We start from the raw sequence: 22,070 nt of genomic DNA, 5'->3' as shown, positions 1-22,070 counted from the left end.
GAATGTTTTGAAAATGATTATATGATCAATCATTAACCTTTTTAATCAAATTTATCTGAAAAGATTAAAGACTAGAAGTGAATCAGTCACACCATAAACAAAGGCCAAGTTGGCAACAACAGTGCTGTCCTTCTTAAGAAGAAGTTGGCCCTTTTTGGGCTAGAAACGGCCCTGCTAGCTGGTGTCTAAAGTTGAAGGAGCTGCTAGACAAGATCCACCTGTCACAGGGAGATGCGCAGCATGTTGCCAAGGAATAAATGCAATGGAGAGATCTCTTTGCAGCCTTATGTCCCACAGGGGATGAAGAGGAGTAGCTGAGTAAGAAATGTTAAGTGGTAACGTCAGTGACATGTTTGAGCTGTTTTGCGGAGTTTTGCCTCGTACCGACGTAACGTCATCGTCAGCTCGCTCACTGTACATGCAAACGTCGGCCCCTGACTCGTTAGCTGTTATCTGTAATGGTTAAACGGCTAACGTTAGCTAACTGGTAACGTTAACAAGCTAACAAACAATAAAGTGGCTAGCAAGCTTACCAACTTGGGTTGAATTCCCAGTTGCAGCTGCAGCTGTTGTGAGGTCAGGGGCTGGCTCTGCTCGGTGTTTGCTAACTTTATGTAAACTTGCAGCAGTAAGTTATCCCACCCCGGGGAGCCACTGTCACTCTGATGTGCCATGTGTGCATGCAAACGTTTATGTTGTTAAAGTGATGGTTCGGAGTAATTTCACCCTAGGGTCCTTTGCACCATGACCTCGAGCCAAACACCCCCCCCAGAAGCTTTTTTCACCTGGGTCGAACATTGGGAGAGTTAGCGTAGAGTAGCGTTAGCCGCTGAATAGCTTAGCGCAGAGGCTAATGGATCCGAAGTGTCTCTTAACATTACCCAACTAATAATGCCCGAAATGATACCAAAGGTCTACACTAGTATATATAGGTTATGCACTCATAAAACGATGGATTGTAAAGTGTGTAGTAACCCAGAAGGTTATGTAAATAACACTTGCCCGCTGGCTTCTGCTCGTTGCTGTTGTTGTTGTGTAAGACGAGTGCTTAGAGACATCTACAAATTACAACACCGAAAGAGATGCAACAAAAATATTTTTAATTTAACTTATTTTTTAAAGTAAGTGCTGTAGTATAACTAGCAGGAGACAAGTAATAATTGAGGTAAGTTTGGAGACATTACCTTATTTAATTTATCATTAAATTAATAAATATTTTTTTTGTTTTTTTTTTTGGGTTTTTTTTTTGTTGGTTTTTTTTTTTTTTTTTTTTGGTGGGGAGAAAAAGAAGAAGAAGAAAAAAAAAAAAAAAAAAAAAAAAAGAAGGAAGGAGGTGGTGTTTTTTTTTATATTTTTTTTGTTTTTTTTAAAAATTTTTTTTTTTTTTTTTTGTTTTTTTGTTTTTTTTTTTTTTGTGGTTTTTTTGTTGTGTGTTTTTTTTTTGGGTGGGGGTTTTTGGGGGGGGGTTGTGGTTTTTCTTTTTTGTGTTTGTTTTTTGGTTGGTTTGTTGGTCACCCCCCCCCCCCAAACTTTTCCCTCCGTTTGAAAGGGGGGGGGGGGGGTTGGTGGGGGGGTTTGGTCTGGGGGGAAGTGGAGTTTTTTTTACCCGGTTTTAGGAAGAATTGGCGGTTGGGGGGGGTGGGGGGGGGTTAGGGGGGGTTTGGGGATGGGTGTTTTGGGGGGGGGTTGTGGGGGGGGCGGCGTGGGGGGGGGTTTTTTTTTTTTTTTTTTTTTATTTTTTTTTATTAAAAAAATAAAAAATAAAAAAAAAAAAAAGGAAAGAAAAGGAGTGGGGAGGCATTGCGGTAAATCATGTCCACTTTCATACAGCAGCAGCTCTTTTTTTTGATGGATTGTGTTTGTTAGTGGAGGCTCGTGCAGAATGCATGCGACATAGCCAAAATATATTGCAAAATTTCTAGTGGCAAAGGGAGAGCGGCTGTACATCTGTGGATATCGTGTGGCAGTATTTATTTTTTGGCCTCACATTGCTGTAGTTCTGAGAGACTGTCAGTGTCAGGCCAGTCAGCTGAGTGTCTCGTCTTAAATAATGTTTTCTTGCTTGATCTGTGACTTGCAGCAAAGACGTCAACACGGTCATAGCTGTCTAAGAATGCGTTTGCCAACAGCATGTCACACATGTTGTTCTGTAATGCAGTTTTACTGACGCACACACAGAACTTCTGCAAGAATGTGAAAGTCAATATTCTAAATGAATGGGAGGACGAGAGAGGAAATGTGTAGGCATAGGTGTTTCAGGGAGGGAATTTAACGTTTGGCACATTCCTCTTCAGCATAAATTCTAAAATAACTCACTTGTTTTCTATTAGCAGAAAGCTGCAGTCTTACGGAGTCTTTTTTCACAGTTTTCTAATTTTTTTCTTTTCTTTTGCAGAGACAAAGTGATTATATGCAAGGTATATTTAAGTGTGTAATGATCAGCACAAGCTCAGCACCTTTCATACTTAAACCTTTACAAGGAAGAACATATACTTATTTAGTTAGAGTATGTTCAGAATAAATCTGTGCTATTATAGTTCATGTTTTTTCTTTCTTTTAGTCAGTGAAATGTGTCCAGTGTGCCGCTAATATGATACTGGCGTATGTCTTTTGACAGCACTCATCTTCATCAGGGTTCCTATGATTACAGCTCCTACTGCGTTCACTACTGTTGCAACAGCAAGAAACTAAACTACAAGTAAAGACATCAAGAAATGAGTCCTTCTGATGCACGCTGTCATGTTGGAGACATGCAGCTGCCACTCTTTGGCTAGTGGGCCCCTTTGCTGTATGATGGAGGAGAAACTTTGTTGAAATGGTTGGCTCGTTTTAAAGTGATTTACTGCGAGGATTAGTTGACTACCGTGATTTCTCATTCTCTAAATGGTAGCTGAAAAAACTAAGTAGAGGATTGTGTACACAACAATGTAGAAAATGATGATTTGCAATCACTGGTTTGGAAGAAATTCCACCGATGTAGGAAAATTTGCAAATGCATCAGTTGCAACCAATATGAACAGTTGCATGACAAGTTGGTTTGATAACTGGTTTGAAAAATAATGAGTTGTGCTTTGAGTCAGAGTGCTGCTGATTGGCTTATTGTCTGTCATATTGTCCATAAAGCAATGTAAATACCACTGTTTCATACAATGGAGAAACACGAGACGTCTGAGATGATGTTTTTACCACAGTGTGTTGCCTGGTTACAGAGCAGAAAGCAGGAGGATGCTGGAAATCAGTCAATCAAGTGAAATGAAAAAATCGCATGATCTTCAAGCATCTCTATCAAATGCAACAGATAACAAAAATGTTGACTGTGAAACTGAGACGATGGGAGTTGGGAGACGATGAATTACAAGAAGCACTGCAAATTGTGCTGCAGATTACAGGGAAACGTGTGACAATAAGCAGCCTGTTTGGGGAAGAAGTCAATAGGCAAGGGGATAGAAGACACAGAGATCAACCTGCCCATCTTCTACAGTTTAATCTGGACAGTACGCAACGTGTTCTTACTTGAGTAAGACTGGCAGCTCTCTCTCTCTCTCCCTCTTCAGTGTGCTCGCTCACTCGGATGTGACGTGCGTGTCACATCAGCTGTTGTAGCTGCAGGTGATTGATTGGTGAGCAGTCAGGACAAGCAGCATGTAGTGTAGAGCTGTCAATCTTCCTCTGTAATTGTTAATGTAACCATTTGAATTTCATTTATTTTTTTAAATATTCAAATAATATTTAAATATTTATTTATATATAGTTATTAATATGTACTACACTACTCAGGCTTATGCATTGTCAATTCCATGTGGTTGTTGTTACACGTTCTGTCCACTAGAGGGACTTCCAACATTAGCCTGGCTTTGAAAGGGACCTAAGTCATGGCACCAGGGTGGGAAATTAGCACCCGCCACCCAGTGACTTTGCCTTGTTTACCAGCCACAGTGGCGGGTGAATTGTAAAACATTCCTTGTAACGGATTGGACAGTTTTTGTCAAAGAATGCTGTTGTTAAGTAACAATGCAACATATCCCCGGTGTTAAAGGAACACGCCGACTTATTGGGAATTTAGCTTATTCACCGTAACCCCCAGAGTAAGACAAGTCGATACATACCCTTCTCATCTCCGTGCGTGCTGTAACGCTGTCTGACGGCTCCAGCATTAGCTTAGCCCAGCACCGATCTGCAGGTAACTGGTTCCAACTAGCCTACTGCTCCGAATTGTGACAAAAGTGACAAAATAACAAAATAACGGCAACATGTTCCTATTTACATGTTGTGATTTGTAGAGTCACAGCGTGTACAAAAAACAACGTAACCTGAGACACAGCCATCTTCTATCAGTAAACAAACCGGGAACTATATTCTCAGACAGGCTTGCTGCGAGCATATCACTCCGCCCAAGTACTATATTCTTCCGCCTGAGAATATAGTTCCCGGTTTCTTTACGGTTAGAAGATGGCTGTGTCTCATGTTACGTTGTTTTTGTTACATGACTATAAATCACAACATGTAAATAGGAACATGTTGGCGATATTTTATCACTTATCCGGAGCAGTAGGATTACTGGAACCATTCACCTGCACGTTCTGTTATGGGCTGATGCTGCTGGAGCCGGTCAGACAGATTTACGTAACGTACGGGAAAGAAGGGAAGGTATGGAACTGTCTTACTCTGGGGAATACGTTAAATATCTAAATTAACGCGTGTTCCTTTAAGAGGCCCGCCGCGGAGTCAGCAGTAGCTATGGATGTACAAACAGTTGAGAGCGAAGTAAAGAAAAAGAGAAGGTACTTCTCGAACAAAAAAAGGCAAAAAAGTTAATTTCCCACCCTGCATGGCGCAATGCATTTCTTGCACCCCAGTTTGTTTCCATTTGTTTTCTACCACGAACACACCAGCGACAAAACACAAATCAACAGAGAACTCTGTAATGGAACATTATCTAACAAGTGTAATGAAGCGGCTTTGTTGTAAAGGCTAACAATGCTCGGTTAGCACAATGACATGTGGGCAACGTGGATTGGTTAGTTGAGTGGTGTGATAAAAACACTCTCATTATTAACACTGTGAAGACAGAGGAAATCATCTTTGGAAACCCCTGAATTGTCAAATGCCCCCAGTGAAGATTCACAATTCAGTAATCAGTCAAGTCCCAGTCTACAAATATCTGGGTGTCATGATAGACGAAACAGCGTGTTTATTTTCTCCGTAGATTGAGATCCTTTGGAGTTAGTAGCCAATCATGTCTTTGTTTTTCACATCAGTAATTCAGAGTATCATGCTCTATTGTAGCAGTGCTTGGCTGAGTAGCCTATCAGTTAAAAATAAAACAAAGCTATTTGATCAAATTAAAATGTGTTCAAAGATTATAGGACAACTTGTAGCACACTCCTTTCACGAAGCTCACAATAACAGTATGCTCAGACTGGCCAGGAATATTTCAAATGACTCCTCACATGTTTTGCACAGAGAATATCAGCTTCTGCCTTCAAACAGACGCTTTAGAGTTCATTCTTTCAATCGCATCAGACTTAAATACTCTTTCATACATCAATCTATCCTATTGTTAAACCAGCTACATTAAATCCAGTGGAATATTTATTCAGGGTTACAAGTCTCCAATACCTTGTCTATGTGTATGTTCATGTCATTTTCTGTTGTTATACATGTATGCTTTGTTTCCTGACTTGGGTGTTTATGTCATTGGATAACTGTCATTGTGGTAATGTTTTATGTATGTCTTTTGGTGTTATTCATCTTATGTATGTAGGTCTGTATGTATGTCTATGTCCTCTTTTTTTATACGAGTTACCCAGGGATGCAAAAAGAATTTCAGTCCTGGCTGACAATAAAGTTGTATCGTATGTTAGAAAGCCGAAATGATTTATCATAAACTAAGTGACAATAGTGTTAGCCATGATGCTAACGGCATTGATAACTTAGCCAAACGGTGCTGTCAATACTATTTTAAATAATAAGCAACGTGTTTCTTGAAGATTGTCACGTTACTGAAAATACAGCTATTAGAAGGTAATATATGAAGTCGAAGCTAACTCTGACAGCTGTAGGGCAGCTAACATTAACTTTAGCTGTCTCCATGAAGCTCCCAGATAAGCTCCCATAACTCGCGACTAGGGATGGGCATTATTAATTGAAGATTGATAATTGACCATTAAGAATTTCGTTTATCACGTTATGCAGGTTGCGTTGCGTAGTGAGTCTTGAAGCAATTGACCTCTCGCCGGCCCCTCCCCCAAAACGGCAATTGTCCAATCACACATCGTAGCAACCGTTACTATGTGAGCAGGTCCGACAAACACTGACTCCAAGCAAGATGGTGAAGCGGTGCGCCCACGGCGTTTGTAAATCGGACACTAGATACCCCGATTGTCTGGAGGATTCATTTGCACGTGTTTACTATTTGGCAGCCTGAAAACTGGTATTAAAGGCTGTAAAGAATGCGGAATGAAAAGAGATCATGCAGTCAACAGTGTTGCCGTAGTAAATCGGACTCCAGCTGAAGTTTATAGCCTACATCCTTGACACATATATTCTATAGTCCTAATAGTAATATACAGGCTTATATTGCAATCTCTTAGGCCTACATGTAGGTGTACTTATTTTTAAATAAACACACAGTAGCTGAGTTTATGCAGTGTCTTTTATTTTACTCATGTTTTTTTCATGAGTCAGAACGGGCAACAGCTGAGGGAGACTCGTGTCCTCCGCCCCGTGCTGGACCCTGTCTCCTGACAGCAGAGGGGCTGGAAAAACAAGCCGAAATAACTTCGGTCAATGGTACAAATAAATTGTTCACGTTCAGAGAAAACGTTTCATAAATGAGGGCCACACGGGGGCGGTGCCTACAGTGGATAAAACAGTGTGGCGGCCCCCGCTCCCAGTTAAATGTGTTGAACATTACGAAGCATAAAAACGTCTGCTCAAAGGTAAGGCTAACAGCTAACTAGTTACTGTGTTGTCTAGATCTGCTAACTAGAGGCAAGAACACAAATTGGACCAAAGTTATGATTACCATGGATATCATTGCCAGAATGTTAACCTACTCTCTAAGCTAAGTTTAACGAGCCCTTTAGCTTTAGCCAACATTAGTTAACATGTTAGCTAATGCTAGCTACATTAGCTGCTGTTGTGTTGGGTCTTTGAGCTCCCCAACTTTATTTTTCGTCAGTTTACAACAAAGTCGAACATTTCAATATATCCCTCCACTGCATACTGTAACCCCTTTTGCCTTGATCTGGAGGATATCGCGGAGGTATTGCTCCAAAAAAGGTCACTGACACGCACAGGTATACCTCTTCCTGTCATGGCAATCTGTCGCGCTGGTTGTGTTTGACCATTTGTTTGTCGGACGTAGCAACAGTAACTAAGGGGGGCGGGGCTTGGTGAAAGGCTAATTAAATGAATTTCACTGTGTGGCAGCAATTAAACATTCCGTTTTGATTTCAAAAGTAATCATGTAGAGGTCACTGCAAAGTGTGGCGTGGGACCATTTTGATTTAAAAAAAACGACTTAGTTCACTGCAAACACTGCGATGCCGTGTATAAGTACAACACGGCCACGACTCAAATGATGTACCACTTAAAAAAAGTGCATCCGACCCTGGTTAATGTCGGTGGCGGTGCATCCTGCTCGCAGTCTCAACCTAGCATGAAGTCGGCGTTAGCACGGAGGAGCTGCGATGCACAATGAGCAGAGAAAATTACCCAAGGGATCTGCAAGTTCATTGAGATGGATATGCTGCCCTTAAGTATTGTTGAGGGCAAAGGTTTTCGAGAACTGATACATTTATTGGAACCAGCATATCACAATCCGTCACGACGTACCATCACCAGACTGGTAGAAACTCACTACGAAGAACGGAAGCAGGAGCTGTTAAAGCACTTAAATAACACTTGCCTGATGGCTACTCCTCGGCTGCTACCGCGCGAGATCACGCACAGAGCACAACATCTATTGCTTTTAAACCGCAGCCGGGATATATACAACTGTGTGGCATCTTGTCCTATCGCCTCACGCTGCAGTAGCTGCTTCTGCTGTTCACTCGTTTCTTGATTCTTCTTTACCAGTAGTCTCTTCTGGCAATAGATGTTGTGCTCTGTGCGTGATCTCGCGCGGTAGCAACCAAGAGGAGTATCCCTCAGGCAAGTGTTATTTAAATATACTTCTGGTGTAGTTACAAACTTTCTAATGCCTCGTTTTATAAGTACAGAAACTATTTGTACTACTGTAGAAGTTTGGTATCATTCCTGGCATTATTAGTGGGGTAATTTACGAGATACAATGAATGGATCCATTCGCGCCTGCACTAAGCTAACCAGCTGATAACGCTAACTCGACCAACGTTATAACAAGGGAAAAAAGCTCATGGGGGGGTTGTTTGGCTCGAGGTCAAGGTGCAGAGCGGCCTAGTGTGAAATTACTCCGAACCATCACTTTAAATGTAAGGTCATCAAACACCACTGAGGGATAGCCGACTTCAATAACTTCATACTAACAGCAACAACAAGCGCTAGCGGTAGCTCACCTGGTAGGGCGTGCGCCCAATGTACAGAGGCTCAGTCCTCGCTGCAGCGGCTGCAGGTTTGGTTCCGACCAGCCGCCCTTTCTGCATGTCGTTCCTCGTCTCTTTCTCCTTTCATGTCTAAGCACAAAAATAAAAATGTATCGTTGAGGTGCCGGGCCCGGTTGGATTGTTTGGTGGAAACTAAGGTTATATGATTGTTGTTATTATTAGTCAGGTAATGATCGTAGAGCACGCTGTATGGAGGCTGTAGTTGTGTCTGTATGTGTGATCACTATGCTGTAACTGGTAGCTTTGATCCTTTGTAATGTGTTTGAGGATGTGGAATTTTCAGTTTTCTTTTCAACTTCTTTAGAATCATTCCTTCCCATACTGAGGATTCTATTTATTACTTATTTCATTGTGTTAATTAGATATGTTGAAGCAAACAGATGCCCACACTGTAATCAGCTGACTGGGGACACATTGGCTGTTTTATATAGTTTACAGTGACAGAGACCTTTAAAGACAGACAGTCGCAGGTTGGTCGCCATACCTTTTTGGTAAAGTTGAAGAATACATATTAAATAGAAAATTTCCATTTCTCATCCAGGAGCATATTTGTGTGTTTGGTAGCTGGGAGGTTTGCAAAAACTCTCTGTAGCGAGGCATGAGGAGCACTAGATGGGTAGAGCAGAAAAGTACATCGCTTGCAGTGCTGTTATATTTACTTCCGCATTAGCATGCATAAAACACGAGCTATAAGTAAATGGTTCCAGTGCCAGTGTCTGTTTTTTTAACTTCATATTGCTCTTTTTACTCTCATAGCATAACTGTTTCTGATCTTTTACCATGGAAAGTGGTAATAACTCAGTCAGTGCAATCCATGGGAAACCACAGTAATTTCACCTTCATGATTATCCCCTCTCGGGCACAGACCGGGCTTTGAAACTTGCTCTTTGATGAATGATTCATACTGTATGTGCATGTAATATCAAACTAGCCAGTTCATTATACTCACACACATGCACGCACGCACGCACGCACACACACCAACGTATTGTCTTTGGGTAATACAGGAACTACAGAACTAATCAATGCAGTCATTGAGTAAGGCCAATTCAGATCTTGCTTTGGGGGTTCTTTGATGATGTAACAAAACATACACCCCAACATCACGGTCAAACACTTTGAAGTTAAGGAAGACTTGATGAGTGCAGTAGTTTATTATATGGCTCAAACAGCCGGTTCCAGAAGTATGTTTTTCCCAGAGGCACTTTGTTTATCAGCCATTACATTTGTAAGTTAACCGCATGTAGACCCATCATGAGCTATAGGAGTGAAGGGGAATGGACATATGTTAGCAGAGCCACCCATTCAGTCGGAGTTCCACTTTGTTGGAGGAAAATTGTTTTGTTCCTGTGTTGCTCATAAAGCACTACATTACCCACAGGCTTACATAACAGCTTGCCATTGAAAAAGCTATGATTGTAAACATCACATGCTGCAGACTTGCGAATGGCTGGGACCCAGGCCACTGTGAAAAATGATTTGCTAGTTGGAAATTATAACAAAACATTCACTATTCTAATGTGGTAGCATGCCTTTTCTTCAGATATGTTTCTTAAAACAGATATTTTAAAAATATGATTATTTCTTTTAATATTTAAGGAACAAATGGTATGAAAAATCAAGAAAAACGTGAGAGGCCTGATCCAATGGTGCTCTCTAAGGCAGGTCTGACAAAATGTATTTGTATGACTTTATTTACATGCAGAAAATTCGCTATTTGCTTTTGCTTTTTCTGCAATACCCATGGAAATAAATGTGGGGATTCACAGGCAGGTTCTGGAGTAGCTTACATACCTTAATAACATTCACAAGCTGTGTGTCACAACCATAAATTATAATAATATAATATCTAACTTTCCGTTGTTTTTACATCTCTGGCATGCATGTTTTATTGCACCTCAGGCTGTATCTTTGGCTCATGTCTCTACCTCCTTGGAAGCCTCTCCTCTAAAAGGCTTTGTTAAAGCAGTAGACTTACATTGACATATCTCAGCACAAATAAAAGGTCTGGTAGAAGCCACCATCATTATGTGATGGGTGAAAAAATAATTCTGAGCATGCTGTGAGTATGACTCAGTGTGTCACAAGACATCTTCCCTCCGTGCTGCTGCTAGAGCCTAAACTAATCTGAGGGGACTCATTTTTTTCCGCCAAATCCTTCCCTATCTATAGGAAACGCAGGAGCTCACAGTAGGCCATGTACAATAAAGATATGCAGAAAAAGGGGAACCATCTTACATAATTTATTAAATTAGTGCTTCCATCATTAAAATTAGACACCCTGTGTCCACAAACTATTTTACAGAGCATAGGAAATGCGACTAGGGAACTTCTTCTGCAACTTTAGATGCCCCTTTTGTATACAAATGGGTCATTTGTAATCCACAACTGGTGTAGTAAAGCCTCAAAGAAAAAAAGGCATCAGTGTACAACAGTAAAATCATTTTCTTTAATGAGCATCAGTGAAGCCCAGTTGGCATCTTTATTGTCACTTTTCAGCCCTTTCTTCCCCTGCATAATGCTTTCAGACTGAAGCCTTATGATCCATTTCTTTGATGACATGATTTATTTGCCTTGAGAGGCGAAACAGTGTTTGATTACTCTGAATTCTGGGTACACATGTCAAATGAACATGCATTACTTAGGGTAGCACCTTCAGTGCTGTCAAAAGTCATTCCTGTGATGGTGTTTCAGGGGGTTGGTGTTTAGCCTAGCTGGTATTTCATCATATGTTGTGAAGCTGTCTCTGCTCATTGTGAAGTTTACTGCATTAGCAGCTCATTTACATCCATTGCAAACTGTTGAGATGCTTTTCATGTGTCACTATTCATGACCTCTATTCAGCTTGAGGAGAACATTTAAAATATTAAACTACTGAATAGACTCAATGAAAATTGTCCTTCAGTGTTTTAATTTTAAAATCCCTTCTGTATTGTTCATTATGTCATTAATTTGGCTTTCTGCAGGTTATAATCCGTGCTGTCATTTTGATTTTAAAATTCAGTGACTGCTATACACAATAGAGAAGTGAGTTTGCTTCTTGCAGAGACAAGGTTGCCCTATTGGAGGCCTTAAGTGAGGGTTTTACGGGCAACACTCCCAAGTTCATAAGCTGCATCCTACAGTTAAACCCAAATCCTGCTTGTTTACAAGATGGGGTTTACGGTAAAAAAAAATGCATGTTCCAACATTATGAAAAATACAGCAAGCCTCTTAGAAACAACTTATCCCTCTCTTACAGCTAACAACAAGCGTGGTAGGTGGCATATTAACATGAACACTTGAAATCTGCCTCCTCTTTTTAACCCCGTTTAACCTTGAATGCTAGTCGTTAGAATAAGACTTAATAATTAGAAAATCTTGACACCTCTATTAATGAGGATGAGACATTTATGAATTATTTGCTGTCACACTCTTGTTTAAAGACTGCTTTAATTGGAGAAGTGGTTGCCTTGGCTCTAGAGGTCCCCAGTGAGAGGGGTGATCAGGAGAAAAGAGTGTGAGAAAATGACTACACACACACACACACACACACACACACACACACACACACACACACACACACACACACACACACACACACACAGGGGTTGGCAACATGTGTGGAATTCTGTGAAGGTCTTAATGAAAGTCGGAGTGCTTAGTGGACATGAGGGCTCCTCTGATGGAAATCAATGCAGTCTTTTGTAGCAGAGGGAGAGCAGCCAATTCCAGGCCTCAGCTGCCTGATGTGGTGCTGGCAGACTTTGACGTGCATTTAATGACGCGTCACTGCGCTAGACAGGTAATCAATTTATTTAGGCAGTAATGGATGTATCCCAAGGTAAATCTTTAATTAAGGGGCAAAAAGAAGAGGACAATTGTGATGCAATAGGCCAAGGAGTATGAAAATTCAACGGAGTAAACTGCTGGCAACCTCATTTCCCTTTCAATTAGCTGTAATAGCTTGATACTGCAGCTGTGTTACGTTACATTTTCCAAACGTCTTTCTTAAGCTAAGACCTTCTCACATCAGCAAGGCTCATACACATATTAGAAACCTCTATTTAACCTGCAAAACATTTCCAAATCCATCCCATTCCAGTGAAGACCACACCAGGTCTTGCTTAGACCTACAGATCCACTACCTGTACACTTACCCTCCCACACCTTTTCATGGGTAATTGGCTTCATTTCTGGATCATTGCACTCACGTGAAACAAAGCCCACAGGCACCACATACATCATGTATAGTACTGTCCCTTCAAAAGGGTTCCTTCCCATACTTTGCAAGCTGTCCTAAGTGTCTCTCCCTTGTGCTTTAGTGCCCCATATCTTTAAGGACTTTGCAGGAACTATCCACTTCAGTCTCACTAAAAACAAAATATGTGGCTATGGACATTTGAATGATTGAGAGTCAAAAAGAAACAGCCTAAGTGAGATGTATGTCCGTGCACAGCCATGTATAAGTGACAGGTTGAGTCAAGCCTCATTGATGAATCCACTAAGCATTTGAAGGATTTTGTAGTGTGGGTGGGACAGAATTAGACTGTTCACTGAGCTGAGTTAATTCTCCTCTGTAGTGGTGAATTGTACATGGACTACTGACTGTGTGCACAGGAGTATACAGTATGTTTGTTATGCACATGCTTGTGTGGGTGACAGGATTGCCATAAATAATGTTTTCCATGAGTACATTTTGAACAGCGTTTATTAAAGCAAAGATTTTCATGGGCACCAACAGAAACACCAAAACGATAAATTCTTAAAGACACGAGAAAAAAACCTTCTATATATATATTTGTGTTATCTTTTGCGATTAAACATTGAAAAAGAAGTTTAATTAAATATGCACCTGCCCTAATTTATTAAGAGAACTGAGCGGAGATTTACACACCTGCTGGAAATATTAACGTGATTGACACGGAGATAAAATTGAAACAACAAAGCTAAATTAGCTGTTATTTGATTAATAAATTAGATTCAGCTGTGGAAACACGAATCTGACACACCAGTCTCATTATTTGTATATGACATCCTCATTTCTGGCCTTTTTAGAGGAAATTCCATTATAATAATTGTTTTGGTTAGTCTGGCTAATCTGGCTTAAGGGCCGTCCACACCATGAATGATAACTATAACTGCTGATAATAATCCATAATACACTAATACAGCAGACATCGCAACCTTATTTTTTACATATGGTTGCAACGTAAGATTACAGTAATATCCTACCTATTCGTGAACACCGCTGCCTTTGCCAGGCAAAGGCGGCACACCGAGCTCCAGAGAGATAAGAGCAGGCGAGCGGGTGTCTCTCGGTATGTTTGGGACCACAGTCACAGTCTGGGACCGAACTCTATCCTCCAAGATGACAGCGCTCGCCCCCACAGGGCAGGGTTTATCAGAGACTACCTCCAGAATGTGGGAGTGGAGAGGATGGAATGGCCTGCCAGCAGTCCTGACCTCAACCCCATTTAACACTTGTGGGATCAGCTTGGGCGTGCTGTTCGTGCCAGAGTGACCAACACAACCTCGTTGGTTGACTTGCGACAAATGCTTGAATGCTTGTATGGTTCTTCCACACCCTACTGAGGCTCCTGGTTGTGAAATGAATAAATTCTTAAATTGCCAATATGTCTTGTTTCTTCAAACTTCAATCATACAATCCACCAAACACCAAACGAGTCAATGGCTGTTTGGCATTGGCAGAGAAGATTTGGCAAATTTTTCATGAGCGCAACCCACATACTAGGCTATGCGCTGCTGCTCATCCCACAAATGCATGTTCCTTACAAATGGGGCACCTACTATTTGAGTAGTTCTAGTCTGATAGAACATTAAAAACTGTTCTGCAGCCAGCTCCTGTCGGCTGCTCATTGTGTCCCGGGACCCGATGAACATGTAGCTAAAAAGCAAAAATGTCTCTGCAGGTACTGGGAGGACTGGGTAGGGAAATACCCCTGGATTACTGCAGTTTTACGTGATGCAAACAAAGCGTTTTGCAATGTTTATAGGAAGGAGTTTGGTATTTGAGGGGAGGGGGAGTGGAGTCAGACGTCAGGCTGCATGCTAGCTATTTAACAGCACAACTGTACAGACCAACACTTTTGTGTTTGTTTTATTTGTTTCATAATGACACTTGAGTTCATGATTTTAATGATTTTTTATTTGTATTTTTGCGTTTACATGACAGACATTTGAATTCCTGAATAAAAATAATAAATCATTTTGGTGCAGAGTTTTGAAATTCATGTTATGTAATTTTCGGAACATTTCTTATGCTTCAGTTGTACTAATTGGCAATTACTGACATCTCTTGACCCTGTTAGTAATTCTTTTATTTTGTTTTCTTTTTTGTTAAAGTCATTTTTATAGCCACAAACACATTATCCACTCATGTAGACCAAATAAAAATGACTTCATAGCTAAACGCACTGATAATTTGCTTGACCTGTCACCTTGTTCTTTGATTTAAAAAGACATAGGCTGTAAATGTTGAGATGCCATTTCAATGAATGAATGAACAGTTTTTTTTAATACAGACTAGTCAGCCACCATTTTGTAAATGTCAATGTCAATTGTATTTGTATAGCACCTTTAATTACACGTGAACCCATAGTGCTTTAAAGATGTGTGCAGTAAAGGTTAAAAGGCCTGGAAGGATCTACTGTAACTGTTTGGTACCTGCAGCTGAACAACTTCAGTGTGAACCCAGGAAGAACCCTGAATGTGCTCTGTTCAGTGCCATGAAAGACAGTGTTTTACGCTGAATCGCTCTTTAAGGCTCATTTGAAATGACTGCAGGATTTATGCAGGAGTCTCCTTCCTAGACATTGGTGTATTGGTCTGTGACGGTGTACTAATTATCCATTGACTAAGGACAAACTGAGAAAGATAATGTGGAGTGTGTGTGGGTAGTGTGGGTAGGTGGGGCTACAGAAGTATAAGATAACGTTGTTGCATCTACTTTACAGTAACAGACTTCTGGTCGATCTTGTGATAATTAGTCTGAGTTTAGAAGGTGAGAACAGAGTCGAACAAAATCAGGCAAACTTTTCCACAGGTAATTATGCAGCCCATCAATATCCAATAACCAATTCATATAGGCCCTTGGACTTTTAAAACTATGACTCGAGTTCATTGTGTCACTACTCGAGTTTTTCTGCTATTAATCTGCAGTACTGTGGACGTTTCATTGACTTAAATACAGTTTATGAAAAATGTATTTGATGTTTTTTTCCAGCCCGTTCTTATTACTGTATGTGCGTCACATGATGATAATAAGGCTAGTGGAGTTGGACTACCAACTAAATGGGACCTCAGCTAGGCGTGGGCCATTATACAATTCGGACGGTATGATAACCTTCAGCAAAAAATTCAAGGTATTGCGGTATTCCAATTCCAGCTTTAAAATGTATTATTTCTTTTAAATGTCTGGGTAAAAAAAAAAAAAAATTTTCTCTATTGAACACAATGTATTTTATTATTAAACACACTGCACACTGGCAGGAATACAGATTACTAAACTGCAGTTTCTCTCCTTGACCACTCATAAAATACAGCTCATACCTTAGGAATGGTATGATGGAAAATGTTAGTGGTTTTGAAACCTTGACTTTTTCAAACCGCGGTATACCCATGCCTAACCTCAGCATGGATGCCAAATCAATGGCAACCAGACAGCCCAAATAAACACAACAAGGAGTAATAATTATTCCTTTGAATGCCTTAACCCTTATGTTGTCTTCCCGTCAACCTTGATGTTTTTTTGTTTCTGCTTTTTCTGTTTTGTTAAATTTTTCTTCTACACATTTTCAGCGCTTATTTCTATGTCCCATATTTTCTGATATAAAACAAAAATTGAAAACGTGTCAATGTGACCCAAAGTCAACACAAGGGTTAACATTTTAGTAATGGTCACTTATGTTATGTCTCTGTGACATGCGCTCTGAAAGGAAAATGTGAATTTGTTGTTTTTGCAGGTGAACCATTGGCTGGTAGAGCTGCTGCTGGCATTCCTAGAGGGTACTGGAGCTTCTCCTGGGTAGCCGAGGACGACCTGAGCTTTCCCAACGACTCCATGCCCGTGTCAGGTGAGTCGGACGTTGTCAGCTCTCCTCAGACAGATGGACAGGCTAAGGCACTTCGGTCTTCTAAAGATCCTTTGCTCCCAATTGGCCGTGACACTTGGCATCAGCTCTCCATCAGCACACATAAGCGTCTCTGTCTCGCCTGCCCTCTACCATCAGCTCTGGCACCGTCACAAAACTGATTTTGTTGATCAGCCTTTCCGTGACCACTCAAGGACCCAGAGAAAAAATATTTCTAGTAACCATTACAAACACATCTGGAACCTGCCACAGTGCTTATAGAATTAGTCATAATTCATCTCTGTGGGGAACAGGTCTGCTTACAGTGGTGAAAGTAATAAAATACATCAGATAAAATACAACCAAGCATAGAAATACAATATTACTCGTTCCCTTTCCTTTTATATTCACACGTGCCCAAATGTAACCACATTTACCTACTCACTAAAGTCATTCTGTGTATAGAATGTATACTGTACAACAACAGTGTCATCAAATGATCCAGTATGTAATGCTGGAGTTGTTGGAAAGCTAAGATATGGCAATGGGAACAATATAGAGTTTTTTTTTTTTTTTTTTTTTTTTATGTAGAGCTATTCAGTCGTCAAACATAATGAAACAGAGAAATCTCAGTGTACTTTCAATGTACTCCTTTGTCATGTCTTAAAAAAATTGTTAATATTTAAAAAAAAAAACGAACATAAGAGGTACAAGTGATGATTAAAAACAGTTACAACAAAATCAAACAGATGACTACGTTTTGATTAATTAAAAAAAAAACGAAAAAGAAGAAAGAAGCTATTTGTAATGGTGGCAAAGCTAGCCAAAATATTGGCTTGTAATTCCATATAATGAAGGTTTTCTTTTTAAATAATCCAGGCATTAGGAACCAATTTTTCAGGTGTTAACTTTAACACAAGAACAGATATTGCATATTTAATCAACTTTAAAAGCCAAACATAAAGTGAGAGAGAGGGAGAGATAATACATTCATCTTCTATAAGTAAGGTGTGGACTGCAGCAGAATTCCCTATAGAGCATACAGTACCATCACAGATTCACTGTTATTTTTTCTGTAGGGTTTAGTGCCTTTTAATATGGATTCTTTCTGACTAATAAAATCCTTGACAGTATCCGAGAACTGTTCCTTTGGTGGGGATCATATATACTGTTAACAGAATACTAAGTCTAAAAACCACATTTATGCTAAGAACTGATATACTCATGTGGGTGGCTACTAAGAGATTATATTGCTTACAGTTCACTAATCTGAATTGACAGAGCTATATGTCACAGATACGATCACTAACACTTTGCTGCAGCTAGTAAAACAAATACCTTGTAACTCGTTTTGCTGAGCTTGTAAAAAAAAGAAAAGAATAATTTGAATATAGTCTTTAAAGAAATGGAGCTGTAGTTTTAATGCACATTCAGCTTAGCGTTGTGTGTACTGAATTTGCAAAATATTAGTGATAGTTTTAAACTTTGAAATTGGGATTCTGATAAAGGATTCTGAGGTTTTCATGAATCTCATTTACAAGGATAATTCTGTCGGTCACTGGCTTTAAGCAGCCAAATTTTGCAAGCAGAATTCAAGCGGGTAGATTTTGGCATTACGTTCCATGAGCTAAAAAATGTCAAACTTCATCATACATGCGAAAGCAAGCTTGTAGTGGACCAGTCAAATAAAATGAGATGGCAAACCTGTTAAAAGGAAGGGAGAGGGAAACAAAGATGGAGGCGTATAAGCATCTTTCTTAATTTAAATATAGTTTTGGACAATGCACAGACATGTACTATGTAACGGATCTGCCCTTCAACATTGATCTAATGCATACATCTAGAAGACCATTTCATACCATATACAGCTGTTTGTAGAGTAGGTGGAGAGAAAAGTCTATGGCTAAAGCTGGCACAGCTGAGTCAAAATTGACATTGGAAGAAAACAAGTCTGAGTGGTAATAAAAGTGATCTAAGCACCGGAGCCCAATATTACAACCCTGGGTATCAGCATCTGAGTAAGTGAGCCCAGAGGCGCATGTGTGCATCCGTGTCACATCAGACTATCAAAGCCCATTCCCATCACTCGGTGGCGACAGCTCCAGCGCTATTTTTTTGTCCCCCTTTCCAACCTCTTGGAGGGTGGGAGGTCATCCTGTAAGTGATGATTCAAAGTCCCGCCAGCACCCAACTGTCACACAACTGTTTATGAAACACATCCTTGAATGTGAAACCCTGGGACCTTGCTTCAACTGCCTCTGGCTGTGACACCCTGCAGTGGACTCACTGTAATTGGTGTCAGTTAGACAACGGATCACCCCACCATTTTTGAATCAATCAATCAATCCATCCATCGTGCACACCGCTGACTACATTTTCTAGAATTTCATGTGATGACAGCTCTGACCTCTCATCTCTAGTATGTTAGCGAGCCAGACAAGGTTTTTTTTTGTATCTGTGGCGATTAGTGAACGGAGCGTGATGTGGCTGAAGCAGGAAGGATCACATCTGGGCAGTAAAAGCCAGATGACTACAAACGCTCCAAATGAATAATGGCACAGTTCAGAGAAACCAATTAAATCATGATTACCACAAATGTTGTGCAGTTTGACAAAATGTTGATTGGGCATAAGAAAAAATTTATTTACTTGTGCAATATAGGGCTGGGCGATAGGGAGAAAATCAGATATCATGATATTCTTGACCAAATACCTCGATATCGATATTGCGGTGATATTCTAGGGTTGATAATTGGTGCTTTAACAAAATATCTTCACACTTTGATTTTAGATAAATAATCATCAATGATGTGGACATGCTGTAATAGGCAAATAATAGAACAGCTAGAACAGTCTGGTAAGTTCAGAAAAGTACATCACTTTACTGTAATGCAGTCTTTAAAATCATTAAAAGACAACACTATGTCATATCACGATATTACGATATCCAAAATCTGAGACGATATCTAGTCTCATATCACGATATTGATGTAATATCGATATATTGCCCAGCCCTGTGCAATATTTTATTATATTGTATTCTTAGTGATTGTATGTGTGGGCATATGTGTGCCTTGTACCTCTTGAAGGAGCTTCTTAAGAAGGTGATATTGCATTGCACACAGGACAGCTTTAGAGGAGTTCTCACAACATGGCATGGTGAACATGGCTTTAGGCTGCAGTGATAGAACTCAGCTGTCCCTACAGCATCTGCTGTCCGCTGGCAATTATTACCTACCACAAAAGCCAAAACAGACCGACTGGACACTCGCCACCAGCGGCCCCCATACTCTTCCTCCTGCCTCCCTGCTTCCATTAGCAGCCTTTAGCTGCAGGGGCTACAGGGTTTGCCAATGTCCATATTTGCATTTAAACTAACTTCATTGCCACTGTATGTCAGTAGTGTCAGAGCCCCCTTTGACCTGCCTTTCATGTACAGTGTGCATCTTCCCTTGGGGAATAACACCAGGGTAGCCTGTTGACATATTCTGTTTAGCGAAACCCTTCCATACGCCATCTTTCTCACTCCAGACCTATTCTCTTTATCAAGATGGATTGTCCTGGTTCAGCTGTGGCTGCCAGCTGTAACAGAGGCACTCAGATGGATGCTAGCCACTTGAGGAGTTGCCGTGCTCTACAATAGAACATCTGCCTTACACAGCTGGTAGTGCTGTTCTTGTGTAATGAGACACAGCAGTGGAATAAAACACATTTGCAAAGGCAGGAGGGTATAAAAGATAGAGCAGTGGTGCAGGTGCTTAAATATGGCATCCTCCTGGAGTCGCATCATTCAGCCCTTCCAATCCCTACTGTACTAGTGTGCACATTGTTCCGTTTGCACAGCTTTTTAATGCTGTGCAGGATAGTTTGTCTCAAGCACCCATGAGCATGTGTTCCCATGTGTGACTAGTTTAAACGAATAAGCGAAAAGTTTCATTTTTAAGTTGTTTTTAATATATTGGCAATATTCATATACAGGGTGACGAAGAGCACAGATTTAATTCCATTTATTAATGTCACATCCAAGGACCATTAGAATATCAAATGCCACAACAGAAAATGTATCAAATCTGTAACACCAACTCTTAGTATCTCACTTGCATTCTTCAAACACTAGGGTCTCATTAATATCGCTGCATTAGTCTTACACATTTCCCACTCAGGAGATTATCTCTGACAGCTACTTTAAATATATCAGGAATTAAATGATGAAAAATACAAAATAATAAAATGAATGAAAAAATCTGCTCAGTTTGGCTTGAATTTAAGATCATTAGTTATTAAGTTGTGAGCAAGACAACCAGCAAACACTCACAGAGGGAAAAGTTTTATAATAAAATCCGGTACACTCCCCTGTTTGAGTTTTATGGGTATCAGCTGGTTGCTGTTTATTATGCTGTATTTACTGTTAATGCCACATATGCTTTTTTAGTTGTTCATGTGTTTAGATGCTCTGGATCATGAGGTAAAGTGCTAGTTGCTAACTTTCATAAAAATAGATTTTTGTCATATCTGGCACTATATCTTTACAGTAGTATATGAATCAGATAATTTGAGAAAGAATCACATTCCTCTGCCCTCTCCAGGTGCTCCTAATGGCATAACAACCAATTGGAGCCAAGAAGTCTGTAGTCTAACACAGTGTCAATGACTGCTTGTGAACTGTGGTCAAACTGTAAAACTCGGCAGCGCTGATCAAATATGAATCAAAATTCTGTTACTGAATTGCCTATTTCTTGCCTCATTTGTTTTTAGAAACATATTTTAGTGTACTGTTTATCTGTGAAATTAAGAATGTTTGCTCCCACTGGTGGGCGGTGCTTGGTAAAATAGTAGGGGTCGGAAAAATAATCGATTGTTAGATGCATCGCGATTCTCTCTAGAACGATTTGATGCTCGATTCTGATAAGTTAATACATTTTTTTAATTCAATTTTATTTATAGTATCAAATCATAACAACCGTTATCTCAAGACACTTTACAGATAGAGTAGGTCTAGACCACACTCTATAATAAATGTTTAGATTTTTATTTAAAAGTTACTGTCTCCAGACAAGTACAAATCAGAAAACAGAGTGACTGAAAGGGGATGGGATAATGGACAACAACTTAGAGTTTAGGCAAGAGTGCAGAAAAAAAACACACAAAGTCCAAAAGGAAAAATAAATTAAATGTTGTATGTATACACATGATCTAATAACACATATAGGCTGTTCATCTACTTAATCACATTACATCTGACCACCTCATTTTTCATGTTCTAAGAAGCCAATTCTCCACCTTTAAACATGACTAGGCCTCTGACATGGAAGATTACTGGGAGAGAAGGGGACTTTCACAAGCATGTTTAAGGCTTAAGCATGGAATGACTACAAAACAAAAACCTCAGTAGACAAAACATTTCATTAAAA

The 22,070-nt window shown here is 40.0% G+C and overlaps 1 protein-coding gene across 2 annotated transcripts in view; it reads left to right on the top strand.

Annotated features, from left to right (window-relative positions):
* The window catches only part of alk (ALK receptor tyrosine kinase), a 396,857-nt gene that overhangs the window by 136,051 nt on the left and 238,736 nt on the right, over positions 1-22,070 (top strand). For both annotated transcript variants that reach the window (XM_039787011.1, XM_039787012.1), the window contains exon 2: positions 16,553-16,663. In XM_039787011.1, coding sequence (XP_039642945.1) covers positions 16,553-16,663 — 111 coding nt within the window. The remainder of the gene's footprint in view (positions 1-16,552; positions 16,664-22,070) is intronic.

Source organism: Perca fluviatilis, chromosome 20 (genome assembly GCF_010015445.1).
Source record: "Perca fluviatilis chromosome 20, GENO_Pfluv_1.0, whole genome shotgun sequence".
Classification (NCBI taxonomy): Eukaryota; Metazoa; Chordata; class Actinopteri; order Perciformes; family Percidae; genus Perca; species Perca fluviatilis.
The sequence above is the reverse complement of the archived record's forward strand: the minus strand, read 5'-3'. Positions and strand labels throughout refer to the sequence as shown.